Source organism: Anguilla rostrata, chromosome 7, assembly GCF_018555375.3.
Source record: "Anguilla rostrata isolate EN2019 chromosome 7, ASM1855537v3, whole genome shotgun sequence".
Classification (NCBI taxonomy): Eukaryota; Metazoa; Chordata; class Actinopteri; order Anguilliformes; family Anguillidae; genus Anguilla; species Anguilla rostrata.
This window is the reverse complement of record NC_057939.1, coordinates 3,935,313-3,961,584: the sequence shown is the minus strand read 5'-3', so window position 1 is coordinate 3,961,584 and position 26,272 is coordinate 3,935,313. Positions and strand designations below refer to the sequence as shown.

The window sequence follows — 26,272 nt, the reverse complement described above, 5'->3', positions numbered from 1 at the left end:
GTGATGACGCTGGATGTATATGAGCGCAAGCGGCGGGATCTCTTTCCTTTTTACCGCCATCAGCGCGGAGCTTTTTTCTTTGAGACCGCTTCACTGCGCACTGCCATTCAGCAAAGCCGCCAGGAAAAGGTAAGCGAAAAACATTTTGGAAATCGGAAGAACTCAGCCCAGACAAATTAATACAATACCTCGGTTGATGTAGTTGTGAATTTTGGGGCTTGGGCCCGAGGGTCTGTCTTGAAAGATCCGTTCAGTGTCCTAAACGACTAAAATGTGTTGCTCGCAAGATTGGTAGCTAACGATAGCTAGCTAAGTCAGAAGACAGCAGCCATTGACTGACGCGCCACCATGATGCATGTGTTATGCACAGTACTTGCTTAAAAAACATTGTATTTTGCATTTCGCTTTTCATATAAGTCACAGACCTGTCTCGGGAGGCGACCGGGGTAATAACGACTGCATTTTGAATTTCAAACGCAGTTGTGGCGATTTCAACCCGGTAAATCTGGACTTGACCTTATTTCTTGAGTAACGGGAGGGGAGTACGAGTGAGCGAGGGAGTTTTTGAGATCTGATCACGTTGTAGCGAATGGAAACCATGGCTGCTTGTCAGGGCAAGTCGATTGCTAGCATTTATGGAATTCCACAGTAAAAAGCGAGCAAATGTAATCGCGGTGGTTTACCGTGATGCGGGTACTGGTCGATGATTTGTATACGCTAGTTTGTCATTTGCAAACGTGTGATAGTTTTCTCGTGATACACGCATGTAGCTAGCTAGCCATCAAGCTTTTTTGAACGAGTCGGCGCGTCTAGCTAGCTGGTAAGTTTAATTTTGTGACCACTTAGCTCGCTGGCTAGCTGCTTGTGTAGTTGGTAGCTAGCCAGTTCTTTGAGTTTTTATTTTTATTTTTGCAAGCTACGTTGAATTTATTATTTTTTTGAAACGTCGAAACCTTCTCGTTTAATTATTTCAGATGCGAATTGCACAAACCACTAAGCAACGTTAGCAATCGTATACTTTTGCGTATCATTTCACGCAGCGGGCAACTGCCTAACGCTAGATAGCAACACGTTTTCTTTACTGGACCGACACGTGGTTACCCGGTGGATGACTAGCTGGGTAGCTGTTGCTGAAAAGCTATTGCTAGCTGGCTAACTGGCTTTGCTAAAGAGGGCAGCGAGCTCAACCGCTAGGCCTAACGTAGCTAGCTAGGTACTGTCAGGAAGGCAGCACTTCGCCGATTTAATTTCGAGACCTTTTTTTAATAACGGCATGTTTATACATCTTCCCAATGCAATTGCGCTACATTTTGACTTCAACGATGAATAGGGCATTGTCACCGCCACCGAGCTGTTGACATGTAACATACCGCATGTCGTGACTAAAGTAGGTGCTGCTTGTGCTCGAAAAAGCCTTGCTTTTTAAAGTCCTCCCAGGCCCGTAATTTTTTCCCCTTTGGAGGCAATACCCACCAGTGAATTCCAACTACTATCGAGATGAAAATACATTTTATTTTAAATTAAAATAACTCTTGATCATGTGCTTTAAAATGGCTGTTTTGTCCGTTTTATAGGTAACGTAGACCTAAGCTCATCCCTTCAGTAATTTCAAGGTATTAATGAGAAGTACTTAATGTGCTCATGCTGTCAGCAGTTCCACATTCGAGGTGTTTCTGCCACTTTAAATTCCTGAAGATTTAATTATCTACATATTTTATTCAATAGAATATTAAGTTCAGGAGTCTCATCCCAGTCTTGATGTATCTACATTTTGTTTAAATGGTCATATGTATGATCCGATTGAGAGGGTTGAGAATTTGCCGGAACAATTGTCAGGCGGCCCCTACTGTGGAATGATGTAATACTGGGATGACCACGGCCTTGTGATTCTCTTGTTTGGAACTTGCGTGTGGCAGTTGGAATCCAGTCCTGCTCCATTTGCACCTGTTTACATCGGTCTCTGGGATATGGGGCGATGAGCATTGAAAGGAAGATCACGGTGAAGTGTCAGGGACTGACGTTCGTTTGATTATTGTTGACGGACCATCGGATGGCCCAGAGAGTCCAGTGAGAGCCAGGCTGTTGTGGATTGTTTTTGGAGTGTATTTTTGACCACAGTAATGCTGATGCCTTCTGTTTTGTTGTGTGTGCTTTGGTTTCCCTGAAACAAAAGTCTGAGCTGTGTGTACAAAGGGTTGCACGTTTTCACCGCTGCAGGCTCACCTCCACACTGGGAACTTGCCAGCAGCTAATGCTTGATTGACATTTAAATAAAGATCAGGAGCCGCCCACCATATTGCTGAATTTTATTGCTGATTTAGTCGGTCTGTCGCCTTTTTCAAGAAGTCGGTGCATTCATTGCTACTGTGGAGCTTGGCGTGGGATGATAAAGTGCCCTTGATGTCAGGACTTGATGACTGGTTGTCATGTTGCAGAGGGGACTTTGTACAGTGTAGTTAACCTTTCAGTGGATGAGGATCAGGACGAAGGGCAGGGTCGGATTCAAGGCTGGTAGGTTTGCGATGTCTTCTTTTGGGCTGGCTTGTATCAACTGAACTGAATGAACTGGCATAGATGTTTTTCAAGCTGACATCAAGCACTCATTTGTGTATTTTAGGGCCGCTAATTTTAGATATCAATATTCAAGTATATTTTGAATAGGGAAAGTAAATAAGCATTCAAGTTGTTAAATATTAATGTAGTGAATATGTAATCATGTGCACCAAATCAAAATTGTGCCCTGTTTCTTCAGAATATTACCGCCTGCCTTTTTCTTTTGAATGACCCGTTTTTGTTCAATTGTGCATAGTTGGCCAATCACAGAAGAGCATGCTCACCCGCCAGGTAAAATCATGCCTGATGGCTTGGAAGTAGTGACAGGAACATTAGTTCAGTAGCCCGATTGTTTAAATTTACCCAAATTACTTATTACAGTGCTCAAACAATGAGTGGTCTAATCTGTTTTGCCAAAACTGAGTAAAAATAAAGATAAAATACCTTGTTTAGCCATTTTTTCTGCATTCTTGCTCCTCTTTGTGGTCACATCGTGCGTAACAGGAAGTGACCTCACGCATTAGTGATGCAGTTTTATTGTTTCACTTTAAATTTTGCAATAGATACTTTTTTGTAATAGAATATATTCAAATCTGTGTAATGTTTGGAATCCAATATTCAAGTAAAATGTTTTTGGTCCAGTTGACAGCACTAGTGCGTTTGGACCCGTACATCTGAAGCAATAGACTGCATTGTTCCGTGCACTTTGCCTACTGCATGCATTTGCATTCTAGATGATTCTGTGCTTCCCCAACAGTTTGAGGAAGGCCCTTTCCTGTCCAAATGGTTGTGTCAAGAACGTGGAAGAACTTGACTGGCCTGTACAGAACCCTGACCTCAACCCCATCCAACACCTTTTGGATCAATCAAGTTTTAAAAAAAAAAAAAAAAAAAACTTTAATGAGCTAAAATTGAAAAGTGGCTTGATGACCCTAGAATGGATCAATTCAGTACTGGTTACCGCCATCCAATTTGGCCATTTTCAACCAGACCAATAGGATTTTGCATGGATTTAAAGTTTAGCTGGCTTGCAAATGATTAACTGGCATCAACTTGCACTAAAATCAGTGGCAAGGCGGCTTTCAACTTGGTTTTTGAAATTTATTTTTTGTTCCTTAGACTCATTACCGTTTTCTGCCTCGCTATCTATTCTGCCCCTTATCTGCGAGGCCTTGAGCAGTCTGTAGCCACCTTGTGTAATTACCTTGTTAATTAAGTTGGCTACTTGCCCTTCCCCCTGTCATTGGGGAAAGTTTTCTATTCTAAGATGGGCTGGTTAACTAGAGAAAGCTGGTTGCATTCGGATTTTAAGAACGCTATTGTTCAATCAAAATGAACCCAGCTTGCTCATTAAAATTAGATGGCACAGCCTCTGTACTAGCTGGCTAATTTATAATAACCTTTAGGCAAGGTATTCCAATAAGCCTGTGTCGGGTTTTAAAATGAATTTGCTGGATACTTCTTATGAATGGCCATTGCTGTGTAGACTGCTGGTATCTTTGTATGACTGCTCTCCACTAGGTGTTAGGATGGGGATTGGTCATGCGTTAGTAGGCCATAGGCTTGCAACCAAGGTGGGTCGTTGGCCTACTTCAGTGGTCTCCAACCCTGATCCTGGAGAGCTACAGGGTCTGCTGGTTTTCATAGTGACTCTGCACTTCATGAATCAATTAGAGCAGTTGATTAGTTAACTCAACTCACCTGGTGTCTTGGGTCTCAATTGAGTGCTGATTTTAAGGTGAAAACAAAAACCAGCAGACCCTGTAGCTCTCCAGGACCAGGGTTGAAGACCACTGGCCTACTTCATATAAGACCTGAGAACTTCCTACCTTGGGAAGAATCTCCCAGCAAGCTGCTGAGGAATGTGTACCCAGAACTACAGTGTGACAATGTCATGTGTACGTGTTGCGGCTGTCCTCATATCGTGGGTGTTTAACCTAGAAATTATTGATATTAACCCATGGCATGAATCATGTAAACTGCTTATTCCAGTGACAATAAACTGAATATTCCGTTGTCTTGGTTATCTGTAGCCACTGTAAGACCTGTGGGGTTATTCGTCTATCAAATGAAATGTAGTCGTACACCTTGGAAAATACCCCATAGAGATTCATCCAAAAATCACATTCAGAAATACACAGGTAATGTGTGGTGTGCAGATTTGACCAGATATTCTGAAGATTTACTCTTCATTCTTTGGAAAGTTCTGGAAACTGGAAATCCCTGTTTAAGATGAATTGACATTTGCTCACCTTTACCTTTGCTGATGGCATTTTTTATGGCATGGCATGGCAAACAGACGTCCAAATTTGCTTTAAGCTTGTTTTTTACCTTGTGTATTCTCACAGCGCATTGCTTGATCTGTACCTTTCAGTTTCTCTGTAATTGGCATGCATAATCTACATTCTTTTTTTTTTGGAATTCAAGCGCGGTTGCATTTTTAAACGTTTGTCAACTAGTTGTCAAGCCGTTGTCAATTAAGTGAGCGGTAAAGGGAAAGTCGAACTGTTATCCACTGTGCACAATAAAACACCGGTTTATTGCATTTCTGAACATGATGACAGATGTGTTTATTTAATAACAGTGCTAAACAAACGGATACCCCCCGGCCCACATGCCAGTAGCAAGCTCGTAGAGAGCTAGCCGCAGCCAAATGTGGCTTTTGGTCTGTTTGCAGTGGACTGGCACCTGACAGCTGAAATTGTTTGAGATTTAACAGAGCTGGCTGATCCCACAGAGACCATTACAACATGTAGCATATGAGGGCTAATCGTTCAGAGCGTCTGGGACGACGGTTGTGAAATACAGCTTCGTAAGAGAATGCTCAGTTATTGTGATTCACGATTAATGATGTGGTGTTACATCACGAGTTTGTTGCTTTTGAAAGTGCGGCTGCTGTGTCTGTGGGGCGACATAGCTCAGGAGGTAAGACCGATTGTCTGGCAGTCGGAGGGTTGCCGGTTCAAACCCCGCCCTGGGCATGTTGAAGTGTCCTTGAGCAAGACACCTAACCCCTAACTGCTCTGGCGAATGAGAGGCATCATTTGTAAAGCCCTGTGGATAAAAGCGCTATTAAATCAGTCCATTAATTACCGTGTATGCAGTAGGGTGGGAATCGTGGTCTCGTTGCTGAATGTCTGGTCCGGACGACCCTGCCCCCTCAGTGCTGCGCCCAGTGGGTCGCGGGTTCAAGGACGCGGAACAGCTGTTTGTGTGCGACGGACAGTGTTTGCGCGCGAGGCCGTCACGTAGGCGGGGTCGCTGGTCATCTTTCAGTGATGGACGCGTGTCTTCCTGTTCCCAGGGTGATGCCTGAAAGTTGACCTAGGTACTGCCAGATGTTACCCGAGTCTGAATTCAATGCACAACTTCGGAGAGTGTCCAGCATCGGAAAGGACCTTAGGACATGGGCCTGTGGCCCCCGGAAAGCGCTTTTTGGTTGGGTGCGGACTGTGTCTCGGTTACCAGGACCCATGCCTGTTATATTGGCAATATTTCGTCACCGAATGCAGCATGTGCCCGTATTTGTCTTTTTTGACTAGTTGGTGTATTGGAAGTGCTGATTGGGCAGGAAAAGGATTCCATCTGAACCCTTGTTTATTTTTATTTTTACTGCTTATTAATAGTTGAGAGAACTGGAGGAGTGGTCCTGTGGGTACCATTCAAACTTTCTCTCTCCCGCTGCTCGGAGGAAAATAACCCCGAAGTTTCAGTTTCGGCTTGGCGAGCGTCAGGGCGGCGCAGTAAAACGATCGATGCTAGCGCAGTGTGAGTCGGCCGTTCTTCGACCTTTGGCTATTGCGATGTGAGACCTGTAGGCCCGCTTTTCCCACGTGTTCGTTGCTCCGTGGTGTTCGTTAGGAGCGGAAGCCCTTAGTCATCGGGGGGGGGGGGGGCGAAACGCTGATAACCGGCAGAATTAGGAAGGACGATAAAGGTCGTTCCCTCCGTTGTTTGTTCATAAAGAGCCTTGTTTCGGCATTTTATTTATTTTTTATTTTTAAAGCCTTTGTTCTTTACCATGAATAATTTGTGGAGAGGGAACGCTCCCGGGGAGCTGTGAAATGTTCCGGGGTGTTCTTCCGACGGGCTCCCGGAACGGAAGGTTCTGGGGGCCGCAGTGCTCTTCAACCCGAAATGTCTCCTCCCGGGAGCGTTTCATCCAGCTTAATTCGGTCTCTCGCGGAAGAACGGCGAGTACGTTTTTCTACTGAAGGCGGCAGAAGGGTGTTTGATTTAACCTCGGCCTGCGCAGTCTCATATTTGCATAATACTTGAGGTTTCGCGTCCTAATTCCGTTCCGTTAATTACGAAGCGGTTATGTGCAGTGAGGACGATACTGGCGAGCTTATTGTGCAGGGGGCTTTAACCAGACTCCCTTTCGGCTGTTTAAAATGCCGGGAAAGCTTGCTTTAAAAATGTGTGTTTTTCTCAGGTTGGCTGCAATGGAGAAACGGCATTGATGCCTTGCTTGTTAGTTTCTGAGCTGCTTTCAGCACCTAATAAATAATGCAACCTGAAGCCCTGCTTATTTAAATAAGTATGGGTGAATAATTAAGTGAATATGAGTGTGGAGGAAGATGAATAAATGTTGTTTATTTTTTAACCTTTATTTGTACAGGGTAGGTTGACTGGGCACACATGCTGTTGTACAGCAACGCCCTGGTAACACAACAGTTTGCAAAACAGTCCAAGGCCTCAAATCCTTAATCGTATGCACATTTGGTATTAAGTTACCCTTTGAAAATAGCTAGATTAGATGGCTAACTTTATCTAGGAGAGAGACTTGCGTTTATTTGAAGATTTACCTCTTGATGGAATTAACTGTTTATGGGGCTTTAATCAGAAATGATTCAGTCCGAAGCCCCCCCCCCCCCCCCGCCCCCCGGCGTGTGTTGATCTAAATTCAGTGAGAAGAACGGAATAAAAGTGACTGATGCTGCAATCGATGACAATGCACATCCGGCTCATTTAAGTGCAAATTAGCCAAGGTACCTGAAGAGAATCTCAATACTTTGGAAGCCATCAGAATGGCCAAAAATACCGACCGCAAGCAGACGTTTCTGTTTTTAGCTCTTCTGTCTTTGCCTCAGACTCTTAGCTCAACTTTCTTGGGTTAAAAGGAGAACTGTTCTCTAGAGATAGTGATACCTTCCTTAAGATGTCAAACTTGAAGCCCCCCCCCCCCCCCCACTTTGAAAAAGCACTTGCCACATTCAGACGGAGATAACTGCTGGAAGGATCTGACAAAACGATTAAAACCCAAGAATCCTTTGATTATCCTAAAGATAACTGTAAAACCTGATGTATGGGGTTGAATGGGTTTTTTAAAATTGTTTTTATTTTTGCTAATTCTTTTAAATCCTGATTAATGCAATAATCCAGCTGTGCCTCTTATTAGGATCCCATTGACCTCCCTGGAAATTCTATCCTGCCTTTCACCATTAGGAGTGCCACTGATCATTGATGTGGTACCATTTTAGCATCTTTAAACCTCCATCGATGTGAACCCCCGTTTGACTGAGGGTGGGGGTGATCTAAATCTGGCCCCTTTGTCTGTGTCCGGGCTGTGTTTTTGCTGTCCACCCCATGGGTCTGCTGTTACGTGACTTTACATTACATAACATTACATTAGATTACAGTGCATTACATCACATCACAGGCATTTAGCAGTCGCTCTCATCCAGAGCGTCTTGCACAACTTTTACGCAGCATCCATTTGTACAGCTGGATATATACTGAAGCAAGCACCTTGCTCAAGGGCACAGTGGCAGCGTCCTACTTGGGAATTGAACCTACAACGTTTAGGTTACAAAACCAGCTCCTTAGCCATTACACTACGCTCGCCCCCCCCCCAGCCCACCCCCTGCAGCGGTGAGAGTGTAACTGGGGGTAATCGCCATCACGCCGTCCCACCTTGGCGAGCCCGTGGTTCTGTTCCAGCCGTGGGCCGGGCGCTTTGTTTGGCCGCCCCAGATCAGTGGACAAAGGCCCGCTGCTCTGCTGTCTGGTTGCCCAGATACGGCCCCGATACCACCCGCTGCCCCGCTCTGGACTCTGTTCCCGTGAGGAAGTGGAACGGCTTTAATTCTGTTTATATGCTTTTTGTTGGATTTCGCCTAAACGTGTTCTGAGTATGAGCAACCATTGTGACGAGCGGGTTGGATGGGAATTATGGATTTTCTTTTGGGGGACCTTTTTTCCTGCTGTTAACAAGCATATGGAAACGATTGAAAGATTTATTTTGTTCCATTTTTTTTTCTCCCATCTTATCTGCGGCTGCTGAAGGATCATCCAGAGACGGTCGGGTGCTTGTGTTATAATACTTAAGAGAAGTAACTGCGACAGAGTCGCCGTGGTCTTCAGACGGTGTTCTCATACCCAGCCGGGCGTGTCAGTGTGAACAGACCCCCAGCGGTGTTGGAGATTTAATACTGCAATTTCAGCGCGACCTCCTCCTCCTGGAGAGCTGGCACGCGGCTGACATCGAGGAGTCCGCCGTTATTGAGTCGTCTTCCTGTTTGGTTCATGTTGTCCTTCCTGTTTTATTTATTTTTCTTTTCTCTCTAGGTATTCCCTGGACTGAACCAAGATGGCAGACATCGACAAGTAAGTTTGTTCTCTCTCTCCCCTCACAACCCACCCCCCCCCCCCCCACCAGCACCAACTCTCTGCTCTGTCAACGTCAGCCAATGGCGTGCTTCCTGCGGCATTGTCCGTTTCGCCAGTGCGCTCAGCGCCCTAATGGCGGGTTTTTCTCCAGGCGGACTGCAGCTCAGTCGCGCGTAACGGCGTTCAGTGACACGGTCCGGCGTCGGCACGCGGGAGGTCCGTTTTCCCCTCCGGCAGCCCGGCCCGGATAAGCTTCGGCACGTTCGGAAACGGCGGAACTTGGGAAAAACGCGTCGGCTGGGGGGAAGGCTTCGGACGTTCCCGTCCCGTCGTTTCCCCCGAGCGGTTTCGGATGGCGTCCCCGGGCCTCTGAAGGAGCGCTCCCCTCCAGGGCCCTGCTCGTTAACGTTGATGCGATGTTGATCTATCCCCTGGGCTGTGTGACGATGCTAACGACGTTAGCCGTGCTACCGCACCGTGCTAGCCCGCGCTCTGAGGACCTGAGTATACACAACGTGTGTGTGTGTGTGTGTACTCAGCCCTAAGCTCATTCGCCTGCTGAGGATGCCCGGGAGTGATCTTCACACTCCCCCCGCCTGGAGTTCTTGGTGAGATAAGAGCTCAGTTGTGTGGCCCAGTTAAATTCTGTGTACGCTAGACTTTTAAATGTAATGTGGGAAAACCCTGTAATAAACTTTGGTTTGTCTGGGCAGGTCCTCTGGCACACTTATCACTGTACTTCACTAGCTCATCCAGGGTGATTAAAACTTTCCTGGCATGTCGAACTATTGGATGTGCTGTAAAATGGATATTGTTTGTTTGGTAGTGACGCACGTGCATGTTGATTTAATATTTCTGCGGGATCCGGAACGTTGTAGCAGTTCTGCTGCTGACGCTTGCCCTCCAGTGTTTGTTTTACGTCAGAACGTTCTGCTCAGAATCAGGTACACATCATACATCGTGCATATATTATATTGCAGTGTCATTTAAGCATAATATTATTCTCTTTGCTTTCCTGCTTTCCTCTTTTAAAGGGTGCAAAATTTGAATAGAGAAACCATATGCTGGTTGCACATGCATTGTTTGCCTACGTTCCATCCAGATGATTGATAAAGCCCTTGGCATGTGTGTGAAGATCTCTCGACAGTGATGTGTCAGTTATGTCATCTCTGGTTAGGTGTCATGGAAGTGCTTGTGTGAGAGAACCTGTGGTGGATCATGTTCTCCCTCTCCACGTGTGACTGGAGTGCTGTCTGTCTTGATTCAAGCTCTCCGTGGGTCTGCTCTGTGCGCAAGTGAGGAAGACGTGCCCCCCCCGTCTCCCCCCCCCCTCGTTTCCAGTGTGTCCTTCAGACGAGTGTTTGTGCAGTCCTGGCTGGTTCGGATGCCACAGCTCGGGTTTCTGGGAGTTCCTGTTTTCACAGCTGCTCTCAACACTCACCCCCCCCCCCCCCCCCCAGGGGCACGACCGTCCGCGCTGCCACGCAACACCGCCCTGAGTCTGATTTATACCCCCCCCACCCCGGTCCGAGCTGAGAGGGGTCGGCGGCTCACTCCACACGCCCGCCGTGGACCGAAACGACCCCGCCCGCCCCCTCGCCAGCCCGCTCGCCCCGCCGTGCGGCCCGTCGGCTGTCAGGGAGGATATACGGCGCGGCGGGTCGCCGAGCGCCAGGATGGGGTTTCCTCCTGCGGTCTGAGGGCCGCGGCGTCCGAGACCTCAGGACTGAGCGCTCTGCGCCTCCCCTGGGGGGGGGGAGGGGGACGGGGGGGCTTACGGTTGATGCTGATTAAGATTGACGGATGCAGGCAGATTGAACAGCTCTCGGATCTCCTAGCTCTGAGCGGAGATGGCTAATCGAGGAGCCCCCTGCCCCCGGCTCCTTCCCTGCACGTTTGGAGACTGCTGGGCTGCTGGGCTACTGAAGGGTCGGCTTCGCTTGCCTTTTAGAAAGCATCACTTAATCTTGAGCGGAGAGCCATTTCATACAGATCTGCATCTGAGAATATCATATTTTCATATTTAAATTCCATCAAAATTCATGAGCTTGCCTGAGTGAGAAGCGGGGCGTATGCTTAGTGTCTTGCAGGTTATAAAATATTTGCATATAAAAATGTATTTTTATTTTTTTGGAGTGGTGGCTAATAAGGTGGGCATCTGGAGGGCAGATTTCCCGTTCGAGAGCATTTCATTTCACTTGATTTTGAGAGGTAAAATAACCGTCAAATTTCTGACCATGAAAGCCTATCTAGCTCAAGTTCCCAAGGTCGAGTTTAGGGGCTTTATATAGCGCAAATCGATGAAGCGTCGAAACTTTGGACCACCTTCGTTCCCCCCCCCCCCCAAATTTATTCATTTTGGGAGCATCCACATGATTGGTCCCCCATCATTTAGCAGCTGTCAATCAAAGGCAGATTGGCCGGCCCCCATTTGGCGCGTTGTTCAAACCAGCGTTCCCCATCGTCTGGACTGGGGTGTTTGCCGGTCCTAGTGACGTTATTTGCGGTTGGTTCTGAAGAATGCTGACGTGAGACTGATGGTGTGATGGTTGCCTGTGTGTCTGCATAAATCCATCCATGCATTGCTGGTCTGTGATGGTGTTGTGCAGTTAGTGCCCTGTATCAACCTTTTCCTACAATGTCTGCTCGACATGCAAATGCAAATGGCGGATGACTCAAAGCAGCACAAGCAGTCCACATTAAAAATAAATAAATAAGAATCTGAATGGTGAATTTGTGCTGATTCTGCTGTGGCTCAGTGGCAAAGCCACCTCTGTGCCTGCAACAGCGCTGGCCAATCGATGGAGGCTTATCGCAAGGCTAATGAATGAGCTGTGGGATTGTGGGAAGAGTCCGTGTTGGAAACGTTGTGCCTCTTCCTCTCTGCAGCAAAGACCAGGCAGAGCTGGACATGGCAGATATGGAGGACGTGGAGGAAGTGGAGGATGAGGAAGCTGGGGAGGACGTCAACAGCAAAGGTAGGAGCACCTGGGGGAGGGGGGGGGGGTTTAACAAAGCAGGATTATTGAGTTAAACCCGAAACGGCTCTTTTTACTTCAGTCCATGCTCCAGATGTGGGAGGGTTCTGGGTAACTCTGGGTGCAGTTATCCTGCTAACTCGGTAACCTAGCTTTGTGAAACGGTCTTTTCGGGGTTGCCCTTCTCGACTTCCCATCGACCACCAAAACGGTCACAGTGGATTCGCTGGTTTATTCTGGGGAGAGATGATGTGTGTGTCCTTGCTGGGTGTGGAACGGTGTCTCTACCTCTTGGTTGGTTCGTGAAGCTGAGCGCTCTCTCGCTCTCTCTCGCTCTCTCGCTCTCTCCGCAGTGGGTGTGGCTATGAGCGCGACTGTGAGAATCGCCCGGGGATGAAAATGCAAAAGCGATTCCTGGCTTTTCCTGCTGGAATTATTTATTTCTGCAAACGGCACGCCGCTTCCCCTGGCGCTGCTAACGCAGAGTGGGAGTTTATTAAATGTTATTGTCCAGTGGGAGAAGCCTGATTGGGTTTTATTTAATATGCAGAGCTTAATCAGACCAGGCCTTCTCCCTTTGCATTTAATCATTCGTTAATGCGCCTTGCTGATTGATCGGTCCCTGGTCAAGCAGATCTGTGCGCTTAATTTTCTGTCCTCCAAACCCGCTTGTGGTTTAATATCCTGTTATTCATTAAGTTGAGGGGTCCCATTGGTTATTTGGCAGCCATTTTGGTTGCTAGACTTGAATGGCTTTGGGTAGAAGAACGCTGAGGTGATCGGTGTTCCAGCGATGCTCCTTCTGTTCTGTGCCAGTGTGATTTTTAGATTGGTACACGCAGGTCTGGGACAGTTAGCATTCCTGCTACTGCTGGCTTGGCTCTGGGCTTAAGGAGTGCGCTCTCGTAGCACCAGGTGAGTTTACTTCCCCAGTAAACCTCTGGTGCGTTTTGATAAATCTGTCATTTCTGAGGTTAGATGGAGTTCCTTGACATTTGGACGAGACTAGTTTCTGTCAAAAAACCTCGTTTCAGAAGCGTGGGAAGTTTGGGCGATCGATTCGTTTGGCCTGGCTTCGGGGGGCTGCAGGGTTGAATCCGCATCGGCGCTCGTTTGGCGATGCCTGACTCGTGTCTCTCTGCCCTCAGCTCGTCAGCTGACGGCCCAGATGATGCAGAACCCACAGATCCTGGCGGCCCTTCAGGAGAGGCTGGACGGGCTGGTGGGGTCCCCGTCCGGCTACATGGAGAGGTAGGTCCCAGCGCTGCTGTCCGCTCGCCCCGCGGTGTGGTCTGAGAGGGGGGGGGGTGCTGTCCTCATGTCATTGCCCCAACCCTGAGCTCGCACCCCTGTTACCCAGCAACACCGGTCTTCCGAATCGGGAGTTCAGACATGCAGGCTGCAGGGCGGGAAGCTGACGTTTTCATCAGTGGCTGGTGCAAAATGCCAAAATTCACCCGCCAATTTCGCACCTCCGAACGATGGGTGGTTACCTGCCCAAGTGGTTAGTGGCAAACAAACAAACAAGCTACATGTAAAAAGTTTCCCGCTGGTGACTGGTGCTGATTTCACACCCTCAGGCTGTTTTAATGAGGTGAGGAGGGTTTTGGAGACGCAGCATTGACTGAACGGCCAGTCCCCACACTCGATCGTTAGGGAAGGTTAGGGGTGTACCGTTTATAAATGAAGTGAGTTAGCGGGTTCGCATTGTTTCATGATATCATAGCCTCACTGAAAAAGGGGGATGCACCTTTTCTTTCTTTTTTATGAATGATAAAAAAGGGCAGGGACGGTTTTATATTTGACTCCCCTCTGTGATATTCCTCTGGCCTTTGGCGCATATTTCGGATTGCCTCCGGCTAACGTGTCCGCCGTTGGGATGCAGGCAGGCCTGTCTGGGTTAGCGACGGGCTGATTTACATGCAGGCGGCGTCGAGCAGGTAACCATGCGGAATAATGAGCAGGGGGGGCTGAGCGTTGTTTCTAAGGCCGGCGAAGACTGAGAGGCCCCCAGGTTCAGGCAGGAAACTGAGGGCACAGCTGATGGCCAGAGCCAAGATGGCGCGCGCCGTGTACCCCAGCCCTACACATGAAGCTGACGGCACAGCTGATGGCCAGAGCCAAGATGGCGGCCGATTGGTGTTTCAGTATACAGCAGGATGTCTGGAATACAAGCTTTTTGGCAGTTTGGAACTGTTATTCTCCTGATTTTGAATGTGAAGTCGGGGAATGCCCACTGTTTACATGAGCTACTTATTTTGTAGCTATAAATCTTGATTTAAGTTAATAGAAAACAAGCAATAAGTAGTTGAAATTCATTTTTCATATTCATATTATTTTTTTATTTTTTTTTTATTCAGTCAGATTTCAGAATGGCATCCATGCTCCGATCTCCTTTCCAGAGATGATATTTATTCCCCAGTGTTTCGTATCGAGCAGCGCTCGTTCTCCCACGTTGTGTTCTGCTTCAGCGCGGGGCCCTTGGCTGATTCTGCCTCCCCTGCTCTGATGACTCTCGGGCCGCGACGCTGTCTGTGGAGCTGGCTCCCTGTGTGTGCGCGGTGACGTGCCCGCGCCGAGGAGCGGCAGCGTGGTGATTAATGTGGGCACGGGCGCGCGGCGTAGAATAGCCCGTCTATATTTAGCACAACTATGCGCTACCCGTCCTGGCGCCAATAGGAACAAACCCCCACCGAGGACGTTTAAATTTGCACGCAGGCAGGACGCGTGTTGAGCAGAGAGAGAGAGAGCTCTGGGCCGAGGGTAGACCTGCGTACCCTTCTGCGTTCCAAGAAAGTTTAGGGTCCTGCTCCACTAACGCTCTTGGGTTTTTGGCTGAGGGAACTCTAGTGCTTATGTTGCACGTTCCAAGAAGACTCGCTTCTCGGAGCAGCCGTAGGTCTGAGAAATCAGCCCGTCTCCCGGTAGGCTGCTAGCGTGCGCTCGTGTGCTAGCGCCCTGCTGAAAATGCCAGCTAAGGCCGGCTGGTTTCTGTCACTTCCACCTTGTCAAAGCTGGTCTCCAGCTGGACAGAGCTGGTTAAGGTGTTGGAGTCAGCGGGTGGCCAAACCGGTGGACTGGCTGACTGTGGGCTGGCCAGGCTGGTGTAGGCTTAAACTTTGTGCCGCTAAGCTAGCGTGCTCCAGTGGCGCTGGAACGATGCCAAATCATGCCAGATATAAATACTGGACAATGACTGAGTGACACGTTATCGGCTAGAATCTGACCGCATCTCTGCAAACATCAGAGAGAGCTTTCCCTTTGAAGATTGCAACAGAATAGGTGAGAAGATGTGATCTGCCTTGTTCCTGTTCTTATTAAAGGAAACCGTTCTTGACCTTTTCATTTGTTTTTAAGATTCTGTAAACCCAACACCTTATTACTGTTGCATCCTCTCAACGCATTTACAGATGTCTGCTCTGTACTACCTAGAAAAAGTGCTTTAAATGCACAAATAGCTGATTTCAGTCGGCATTAACTGAATATAGGCCCTTGTGGTGCCAGGTTCTGTTGTGCATGTGCTTTGGTTGAACTGGTCTGCCAGTCTGTGGAGATGCCGGCACTGTACAGTAGTATTGCTGAACACACCTGCGTTCTCCTCGTAGTGTAGCGTGGGAGTGCATCTGCTGCACACCTGTTCTGCTGGGAACTGTGCGCTTTGGTCCTGCTGGGTTCATAGTCGTTGGAGCCCTTGTTCCCCACCCTAGGTGTTTTTGCAAATAAATTGGGTCGTTGCCACAGTCTCTGATCACTTTTGCTGGGGAAATTGCCTATTCAGAGACAGATGGAAAAAAACAAAAAAAAAACAGGCAAGTGACTCCCTCTCCCCCCCCCCCCAGTTTGCCCAAGGTAGTGAAGAGGCGAGTGAATGCCCTGAAGAACCTGCAGGTGAAGTGCGCCCAGATCGAGGCCAAGTTTTACGAAGAAGTCCACGAGCTGGAGAGGAAGTACGCAGCCCTGTACCAGCCCCTCTTCGACAAGGTGAGGCCGCCCCGAAACGCTGTCTGCGCCCCCTGCTGGTAGATTTTTATTTTATTAATAAAATTTTTATTATTTTTAGCATTTTTATTATTTTCAGCATCTGCCTCAGTTGGCAGGTTACAGTGGGATGTAAGCTGGTGATGTTTTGCTGCCAGAGCCTGTATCTGTGTGTTGCTCGAGTGGGGGGGGGGGGTGTTGGTGGTGGTATTTATTTGTTTATGTATGAATGTGTGTTTGTTTATTTATTTATCTTCCCCACCCCCCCTCCTTTCAGTGGATTTGTCGAACTGAAAATGACCAAAGTTGAAGTTGAGTGTGTTCGATAAATAGTTTATTTTTCCCCGTCCTCCATGCGCTGAGGATCTGGGAATAACTTCAAAAACACCATCTCCCACAAGGCAATTGGTTTCCAGTGCAGCGATGCGGCTACGGGACTCTTATCAAAGCCTGAGTATGGCGATGCCGTCTCTCTGGGAGTTCTGTGGGGAAAGTCGGAATTGGACTTGAGTTGGCCGGAGCATCACCCTGGGAGGGGGGGGGAGCGTTAAGCTGATGGGGGGGGGGGGGGGCCTGCTGTGCCAGTGTAGTCCTCCAGCGCTACTGCCCTACAGCTGAGCTGGCTCTTTGCGGTGTGGACGGCAGCATCTGTGCTGCTGTTCCTTATGGAGGCTTGTGTATCCGTGTGCCACCTTTTAACCACATCAACTGCGGTTGGAAGGGCCTGCAGTCACATTCCTGATCGGAAATTCCTGGTTGGAGGAGAAATGAAAAACTTCCCTTTAAAAAAAATAAATAAAAATGCTTGCAGCGTTCACGTCATACAGCCGTATTATTAGGAATACAGCGATTGGTACGAGGTCATCTCATACAGTTCGGTGTAGCGCAGGAGTCTCCGGCAGCGGAGCTTTGGCCGTAAACGCCCCCACCCTCACACCGCCCCACGCAGCGCAGTCTCCAGTTGTGGAAAAAAAAAACATCTCAGAATTGCACCTAAAACTTAATGTACTGGAGCGGGGGATTGCAGTGGAGGGAGACAATCCGGGGAAGGCCGCTGGGTGTGAGGTGCGCTGGAGTAGTTTCACGTTTCGTGTCAGACATGTGGACCCCTGTCCCAAAGGGGGGGGGGGGGGTGGAGGTGTTGGGAGGCAGTTATGGGATTTATGGATCCTCATCTTTTCATGGCCTGAATGCCTAGCTTGTGTGTAAAGGTGCAGTTAGGCTGAGTCGGTGCTCCGTCAGGATTGTGCAGAAATGCCTCCTAACCTAGATCTGAGTCTGCTCCGTGAATCCAGCAGGTGCACAGAAATATCTAAAGTAGCCATTTGGGGGGGCTTGCTAAACGGCCATCTTGGGGGGCCCAGTCTGTGGCTTGGCACAGTGTGCCGTGTATTTCTTTATCCAGCACGCTTTCTTCCCTTTTCCAAAATGACTTTGGACTGCTGTTGTATGCCCAGGACATTGTGTGGGTGCTGGAAAGGAGACTCTCCAACTATAGCTTGATAAGACAAACTGTAAATCTCCTCTCCTGAAAGCCACATAAATGGATTCTGTGTGGGTTTTTTAAAAGATTTTTTTAGTGGGGTACACTTTGTCCTTATTTGAGCACACTATAAAGAAGGGCAACTGTCACTGAATTGGTTTTTCACCCGTTGGTGGTAGATTGACTGTTTGTTCTTTTGTGTTCCTCTGTTTGGCCTTTAGAGTAATCAGTTGGGACTCTGGCTCTTTGCCTGTGCCTGCCTGTATACTTTTTTTTTTAGTATACATTTTATGATTATATAGTGCCTTGTCAAAACATGACACACTGGACAAAACTGTAAAATAAATAGTTGGAATGGGAATTTAAGCAACAAGCTTAAATTATTATGGTGTCTATCAGTGCAGATCACCAAGCTGCTTTTATACACTGAAATGCCCAGGTGTATTATGGGAAGGAGGGCTGGGGCTGCAGTAAAGGTCAGTGTTTGAGACCCTAAGGCTGCCTGTTAGATTCCCTCACTCCTGAATGCTGGTCACCAGCCTTCTGTTAGCATGCAGCTTAATAAATGGTTAACGGAACGTGTATTTGCGTAAAGAATGCTCTCTTGCTCGACGTTAACTCTGTGTGTGCGCCATCTCCCCCCCCCCCAGCGAAGCGACATCGTCAAGGCGGCGTACGAGCCCACGGATGAGGAGTGCGAGTGGAAGGCGGACGAGGAGGAAGAGCTGACCGTAAGTACGCAGGTACAGGAGGCCTCCCTACCTGCATGGCTCTGTGTTACGGGTGGGGTGGGGTGGGGTGGGGTGGGGTGGGGTGGGGTGGGGTGGGGTGGGGGGCGGGGGGTTTACCGCTAAGAATGCACGCTTTGGGATTTCCCATAATGCCCGTAACGATGGGATTATTTTATGATCTGGTGAAGCACAGGATCACCGCCTGGTTGAGCCTGTGAAGCTCTGCAGAACCACAGATTTCTGTTCTTATCGCAGGCGTACCAGTTCCCCAAACGTAGTCCCTGCTAGCAAATGCAAGTTTGAGCATCAACAACAGGACGTGGGGTCTGTGAGCCGATAGCCTCCCAAGCCCCAAATTCAGATTCTGTTCCCTTTTTTATTTTTTATTCTTCTTTTAGGAGGAAATGAAGGAAAAGGCTAAAGTGGAGGAGGAGAAGAAGGACGAAGAGAAGGAAGACCCGAAGGGAATCCCCGAGTTCTGGCTGACCGTCTTCAAGAACGTGGACTTGCTCAGCGACATGCTGCAGGTGCGGGGGCTGGGCCGGCGGGGGGGGGGCGTGGGGGGGGGGGGCAGGTAGCGAGGAGAATGTTCTGGAATATAGGTCACACAGCACGGCTTTCTGAGGGAGGGAAATACAGGGCTCTGTTGGGGGAAAACTTTGCGAATACTGCCACCTGCTGGTGTATTAAGACCATTAGAACAGGAAGTGGATGTAGGCTTGTGTTCACAGGCTGTGTACTTTATAGGCGTGAAGTACCGTGTCAGTTTATTACATTTATTTATATATAAATTTAATACGAATGTGGGACTGTTCTGAGAAATGATATTACTGTTAACAAATAAGTGTGTTTCTGTATGTCAGTGTAGTGTACAGTAGTTCAGAACATCACACTCAGGAGTGCAAACATGCTGTCTCCCAAAATCCCCTTTCTGATCGATAAGTGTGATATTTACCCAACAAACAGCTATTTGTATTGTACAAAAAAAGCTACAATTGTGCAGTTGTACCAAACACTGATGCGAGACCCTGTGGGTCTTATAGAGCACTTTTATAAATGCTTACTCAACTCACACAGCATTTTTAAAACATGTCATTCTTTAAATTTCTTTTAGTAATACTCGTGTATGAACTCCTGTTTCGGCAGTACTGAGTCACGTGTGTTTCAGGGCTCAGTGACACCTGCACATCACTGCTGCTCGGTAACCAAATGTTGACGCGTTTCTTCCAGGAACACGACGAACCGATTCTGAAGCACTTACAAGACATCAAAGTCAAGTTCTCCGACCCAGGCCAGCCGATGGTAAACTGAAAGTTTTAGAATTAAAAAAAATAATAATTTACTTTTTCAAATTTTTTGCCAGTGTCTCTTAAAAATGCTGTATTTAGTGCTGTCCCCCCTTCCCTCCTCCCCCATTTCGCAGAGCTTCACGTTAGAGTTTTACTTCGAGCCCAACGACTTCTTCACAAACCAAGTGCTGACGAAAACCTACAAGATGAGGTCGGAGCCGGACGAGTCGGACCCCTTCTCCTTCGACGGGCCGGAGATCATGGGCTGCACGGGGTGAGGACCCTGGGCACGGGCATGGGCACGGGAGTGGGAGCGCCCAAAACGGGCAGAACTGGCGTTCAGGCAGAGCCGCAAGGGGCCTTGGTTTAAACTCAGCCTTGTTAGCCAACTTGGCCCCGCCCCCCCATCTCAGCTCGTCCCACAGCTGCTCCTCTCCCCCCCTCCCCCCCGCAGGTGCCAGATCGACTGGACGAAGGGGAAGAACGTCACACTGAAGACCATCAAGAAGAAGCAGAAGCACAAGGGGCGTGGCACGGTCCGGACCGTCACCAAAACCGTCCCCAACGACTCCTTCTTCAATTTCTTCAGCCCCCCCGAAGGTGAGCGCCGGTCGTTTGAGGGGAGTCTGTGACACAGGTGTTTTTGGGGGGGGGGGGGGGGGGTTTGGTATTGTGCAAATTTGTTTGGATGGTGTTTGCCTTTTTGTGAGGTATACGCCCACTGCCGCACCCCCTGTGCTGATACAAATTTTTTTTTTTTCTCCCTCATTTGCAGTCCCTGAAAGTGGAGAGTTGGTGAGTAAAATTCAGATGTATTATTTCTTTGTATAATGTAATTGGTGTGTGTTTATTGCGGAGGTTTGGTGGAAATTGCGCTGCCGTGTTTACATGTTAAACGAAATGAATAGTATGCTAAATGTAGCCAAGTGGCGTGCAAGTAAGTGTGCTCAAACGGAAAGGGGCGTGGCGGCGATGCTGGACGGGGGGCGGAGTCTGATCATGTGGGCTGTTTCAGGACGAGGACTCCGAGGCCATCCTGGCGGCCGACTTCGAGATCGGCCACTTCCTGCGCGAGCGCATCGTCCCGCGGGCGGTGCTGTACTTCACGGGCGAGGCCATCGAGGACGACGACGATGATGTGAGTGCCCCCCCGCCCCCCCGCCATCTCCCTGCGCCACCGCGAGCAGAGCTAGTGGTGTCCGTACTGTGACCCCCCCCCCGTGGGTCACTCTCCTGAGCTCCCAAAACCCACCCACTACATGTTCCCCCTTCATTGATCTGGCGTCTCTAGTGCCCCTGAAGGGAAACTGTTTGTCCGCTGTAGTTTAGCGCTGCGCTGCCCTCTGCTGGTGACGCCTGAGAACGCGGATGCTGCTGAAGTGGTGCGGTCCAGCGGGGTTTAGCGCTGCGCTGCCCTCTGCTGGTGACGCCTGAGAACGCGGATGCTGCTGAAATGGTGCGGTCCAGCGGGGTGGGCGCCGTTGTTTTGAGCGAACTAATCGCCGCCTTTTTGTCTCCTTCTCCGCAGTACGACGAGGAGGGAGAGGAGGCCGACGATGAGGTAACGACCTTGTTTGACGACCTTGGGGAACTCTGAACCTTTGGGACGAAAAGCCCATGTGTTTGAGGTGCAGACCCTGTAGTCATTGTTCTTTTGTTTTGTTTTTTCCCCCCCCCGTTTGTAGGAGGGGGAGGAGGAAGCTGACGAGGAGAACGACCCTGAATACGACCCCAAGGTGGGAAACCCCTCACTGTCTGCACTCGAGTCTCAGACTGCAAGAGAAAATAATAAAAATTAAAAAAATGTATATATACAAGTTCAACATACAGAATACATACTGTCGAATGCATTTCATTAACACCATTGCTTTCGTTTCTTGATGGGGGCAGGGGGATGTTGGGGTATTGGGGTAACTTAATTTTATTTATTTTTTGTTGAAAGACGTGGAGCAGACCTGCTTGCATTAGAGAACTTAGGTTACAGAACACAGGTTTATTTGGAACTGAATTTTAAGTTTTAGTTTCTATAATGTCTTTCTTAAATAGATTGGATGTGATTTATGAAGGTTTAAATGTTTTTTTTTTTTTTTAAAGGTATCTGTGTAAATTGGGGCCATATAGTTGTTCCAATATGGATAACGAATACCATTTTGTGTGCATGTTTTATAAATGCTCACACATGCACAGCCTCATTGTGCTGAGCCAGTGTGTCTCACTTACTCATAACTCTGGTTGGGTTGCAGTAATAAGGACAGTTTTTTATTTTTTTTTTTTAGCCTTAATGCCAGAGTGCTATGAAATGAGGCAAAGTTGACTTGGCAACTTTCCTGAATTATAGTTGATGTATTATTCAGGAGAAAGTGCTTCTGGAGCAGGGAGCTACAGCCAGTTTTCTCCGCTTTGTTGAATTAGCTTTGAGGGAATACTTTTTTTTTTTTGTTTAGTTTTTTTCTTTCATAGCTGTGGAAGCATGCTTAATCTGCATCGCCTCTTCGTTTGTCAAATTTAAGGCGGTGCGTGGGTCGTGCCTACGCTTTAGATGCCTTTGGGGTACCCACATTTCTGGAGGGCGTAGAATCAGTTTAAATAGACTTGAACCAAAAGTTTTCTTTTTTTTATATATATATATTTTTTTCCCCATAACTCAATTCCATTAGATTGTTTTTTTTTCTTCATTTCCTGCAGCGTATAAGGCTGTTTTTTTTTTTTTTTTTTTTTAATATACATGCAAATCCTTAGCTGTAGTTTTATTATGTTTTCTGAATGCACGATTAATTTTCCTGCCTTCTGTGTACTAAATGTCCGCCTGCCTGCGAGTGGCGTCTCTTTGCTGAACGCTGCTTTCTGAATCAGATCTGTTAATGTTTCTCATCTCGATCACTTGGCACATTTTTGTCAGCTGCTCTCTAAATTTTTCCTCACTTAGGTTTAAGTGGTGTCTGTAGAAATAACCCTATCCTGGTAGGTACAGCCTGTGTGAATTTTCGGCTTCATGCATCCCTGCGCTTGTCCTCCTCTCCACCCCCCCGACCCCCTTCATTTCATTCATCTCCCATTCCTTACTCACCCCCCCCCCCCCACGCTGTGCTAACACAGCGGGTTTGTTTGATCCACAGTACGCTTTGCAGCTACGTTTGTATTTCTTCTGTATGTTGAAGCTTTAGTCGGTCCTCTCTTAAGTGTCTGTTCCATATTTGGATTTCTACATCTGACAAAAGACTTATTTGGCAGTAATTGGCATACCTCAGGCTTTTGGGATTTTTAAGGATGCAAAGCTGGACAAAATCAAGTCTTGACATCAATCTTTGTTGATGTGTTCTGTTTTTTCTTTTCCGTTTTTTTGTTGTTCGAGCGGGATGTCGCTCTGCATCTTTCCCGGGTATCCTGGAAGGCGGTTTTATTCAATATTTTCATCCCTTTTTTTAAATTTACTTTGTGCATTTATCGCCAGCCCCGACCTTTTGGACTCGTCCCGTGGTTTCTGGTTTTTATGCGCTGTGTCTGTGGGACGATTTTCCTCTGTGTTCCGGAACCTTCCAGAATAATCGTGTGTAATCTCCCGTGCAAGTGCCACTTCATGTCATAATGACACAGCCCCCGATGGTTTATTTATTTTTGTGTGTGTGTGTGTGGTGTGTGTGTGTGCGCTCACATTAGAGAGTAGTTGAGTGTGGGATGCTTTTACATTGATGCCCAAAAATGTCTGTGGGCCTCATGGTGTCCAAGAAAGGTATGAATCAATTTCAGGCTGAAATACATTACAGGCATTTAGCAGACGCTCTTATCCAGAGCGACTTACACAACTTTTACATAGCATTTTACATTGTATCCGTTTATACAGCTGGATATGTACTGAAGCAATGCAGGTTAAGTACCTTGCTCAAGGGTACAACGGCAGTGTCCTGCCCAGGAATCGAACCTGCGACCTTTCGGTCACAAGCCCAGTTCCTTACCCACTATGCTGCACTGCCGCCCAATGTAGCTCCAATGTAGAAATGTAGCTGGAGCCTTTCTGGCTGAGGTGCAGTGCAGTTCGGGTCCTTAATGGAGTCTATGGGCGGTTCTGTGTGGATGCACGACTCTGGGAGTGTGTTGGCTTGGTGTTATTGTATAAATCCACCTGAGGACGTTTTTTTTGGTTTATTCAAACGCACCGTGCCCAGGGGGAGGATTTAAAGTATTTTACTGATTATTTACACCCCCACGCCACCCCACCCCCAGCCCACCTCCCTAAAAAAATAAAGTGAAAACAAACTTCATTTAAATTTTCTGAAGGCTTAATTGATCATTTTAAAAATAAAGCTCCCATGATGTATTTTTAGACCTGCGCTGAAACAAACATCTAAATTAATTCTCAAGACCGAGACTAAAGGAGATATTGTTGGGCAGACAATGCGTGCGCGTTGCAGTCTCTCTCTCTCTCTCACACACACACACACACAGCAATAACAGACTTCTCTCTCCTTCCGTCCCCACGCCCCCCCCCCCCACCCCCCACCCCCCCCGCAGAAGGACGCGAACCCCCCAGCTGAGTGTAAGCAGCAGTGAAGCCTGGACCCTGTGGCCTTGAGGATCAACCGCACTGTAACGGCTTCTGAAACAAAAACAAAAAAACAACAAAAAAAAAAACATAGTTACTTACCGCCTTATAATGTTTTGTATTTTTCTTGGTAGGAATTAAAAATAAAGAAGTTTCAACAGATTTTTGTTACTCCGAACTCATCAGGGAGCCGGTTCCATGTCTCGGCTCATTCTGCATAGCATTTTACTAGACTTCCCCCTCCCCTCTGACCCCCCCCACACCCTCACCTCTCTGTACAAATAGTTAGAATGCAGTAACTCCCTCTCCCCCAAAAAAAAAGAAAAAAAAAGCATGAACTTGTTTCCACACTGCTGAGTAGTTTGGGGTCTTGTGAAGTCTTTTGTTGTATTGCTCTTAGACAACAGCTGTGGAAAGATTACAGTTTGGGGGCGACAATAAATTAAAACAAGCGCAAAAGAAATAAATAATAAACACAGCTGATCATTGATGCCGGTAGTTTATGGAGTATATCCTCTTCACCCCTTTCATAGAACTATAGCATCTTCTCACCGGAACTGTGCGGTTGCCTCTTTTGAGGAATATAATGCGTACATCAGCCACGTGGTCTGATGCCTTGAGGTTTAAATCCGACAGCGGCCACGCTGGACCTCTTTAATCACTGCTAGGACTATGTACCTGCGTACGTGGGTGTTGTAGCTGTGCTTTCGAAAGTGAGCTGTGCCCCCGCGTCCGTAAACAAACATTCCAGTTTTACAGGTGTGACGTTCAGAATTGGACCTGGCTCAGTTTGGACTGAATCATGTCGAAGCTGCTAAATGAGTTTAATTTAATTCCTTGCGTTCTTGGATTAGGGCGGGTTTAATTCGTGGAGAAAAAAATAAAAAATGTTTAGCTCGCACTCCGCTTATGTGATCTAGTTGACCCCTTAACATTCCAAATCATTATTTGAAAGTGGTTGCAAACTAGGAGAGCCTGCTAAACATTTTACTTCGGTTCTCAGGCAGAAGGGTTGCCAGAGAATTTCATAGACCGTCGTCAGAGAGAAGGTGGTGACTGAGAGATGAGCTGCTGGTATTTTTTTTCCCTGAACAGAAAATTAAAAATTAATAAATGCATGTCCAAGTATCTGACTGAAATGTGCGGACGTTTTACACGGACATTATAAAATGTGCATCTTCGTTTGTTGCCTCCTTTGCATTGTGCGTTCAGTTGGACGCTATACAATATTTTCGGTCCTTTCCTCTATATAAAGATTGTGTTGTTGGTAGATTATCTTGGTTATGAATTTATCGGAAAGACCGTTGCTGGTTAAGTTAATCGACTCGATGCACATTGTCCGTGGGAAATTCTGCACCTGCGCAGTATTTCTTGGCTGGGAATCGGCCTCCAGTGTTGACAGATGAGTGGGTCACATGACGCCACTAATTAAACCAACCTAAAATAACGAACTTTTTTCAGTCTGCACTTTGTTTTCTACGAAAAGGAGTAGGTTTCGAGTGGTTAACCAAAAAAAAAAAAAAAACTAGCCAAACCCTTAGTCGAGCTGGCTTACGGGGGCAGTCTGAAGTGCGTTCGACGCCAGTTGTGGTCTCGTGCATACTTTTTGTCAGCAGTGTTGGTAACGCGCAGCCTGGAACGCAGCTGCGTCCCAAGTTGTCGTTCATGCGATGCTACGAAACGCGGGGTGACCGGGTCTGTAGGAGGCGGGCGGTGGATACTTACCCGACGGCTCTATGTTTTGCAGTGTTCCCTGGTAACGGTACTCTTGCGCTGGGGGGTTTAGGGTTTAGTGTTCAGGACGAACTGCTACAGACTGCCCGCTCTCTCACTCCTTTTATAATTCAGGTCCTGAACTGCCGTTTGGCGCGCGCCGTGGTCACTAGCCAGCCCTCTCCATGGGAGCATTTAAGGGTTCAGACGGGCCGATGGGAGATCGGTACCGTCTGACCACGGGAGTGTATTAAAAAAAAAAAAAAAGACATTAAAGTGATTCTGCCTTGATCTTTCCAGCAGCTGTTGTCAAAGCAAAATGCTATGCTACAAAATACTAATGTACTCAATAATTGTACGTGTATGTATATTCATGAATAAAATGGATAAACGTG

At 47.6% G+C, this 26,272-nt stretch overlaps 1 protein-coding gene across 4 annotated transcripts; it reads left to right on the top strand.

Annotated features, from left to right (window-relative positions):
- Positions 1 to 26,272, top strand: nap1l1 (nucleosome assembly protein 1-like 1). Of its 4 annotated transcripts, XM_064342408.1 has the most exons (16): positions 1 to 129; positions 9,124 to 9,162; positions 12,055 to 12,143; positions 13,292 to 13,394; positions 15,983 to 16,124; positions 18,255 to 18,347; positions 18,734 to 18,862; positions 19,566 to 19,637; positions 19,759 to 19,898; positions 20,079 to 20,224; positions 20,400 to 20,419; positions 20,640 to 20,762; positions 21,153 to 21,185; positions 21,310 to 21,360; positions 22,551 to 22,585; positions 24,134 to 26,272. In XM_064342408.1, the coding sequence occupies exons 2-15, from the start codon at positions 9,146 to 9,148 to the stop codon at positions 22,554 to 22,556; spliced, it is 1,164 nt and encodes a 387-aa protein (XP_064198478.1). In that variant the 5' UTR covers positions 1 to 129; positions 9,124 to 9,145; the 3' UTR covers positions 22,557 to 22,585; positions 24,134 to 26,272. The 4 variants fall into 4 exon arrangements, with proteins under 4 accessions (XP_064198478.1, XP_064198477.1, XP_064198475.1 ...); XM_064342407.1 differs by lacking the exon at positions 22,551 to 22,585 and having other exon boundaries at positions 18,255 to 18,335; XM_064342405.1 differs by lacking the exon at positions 22,551 to 22,585.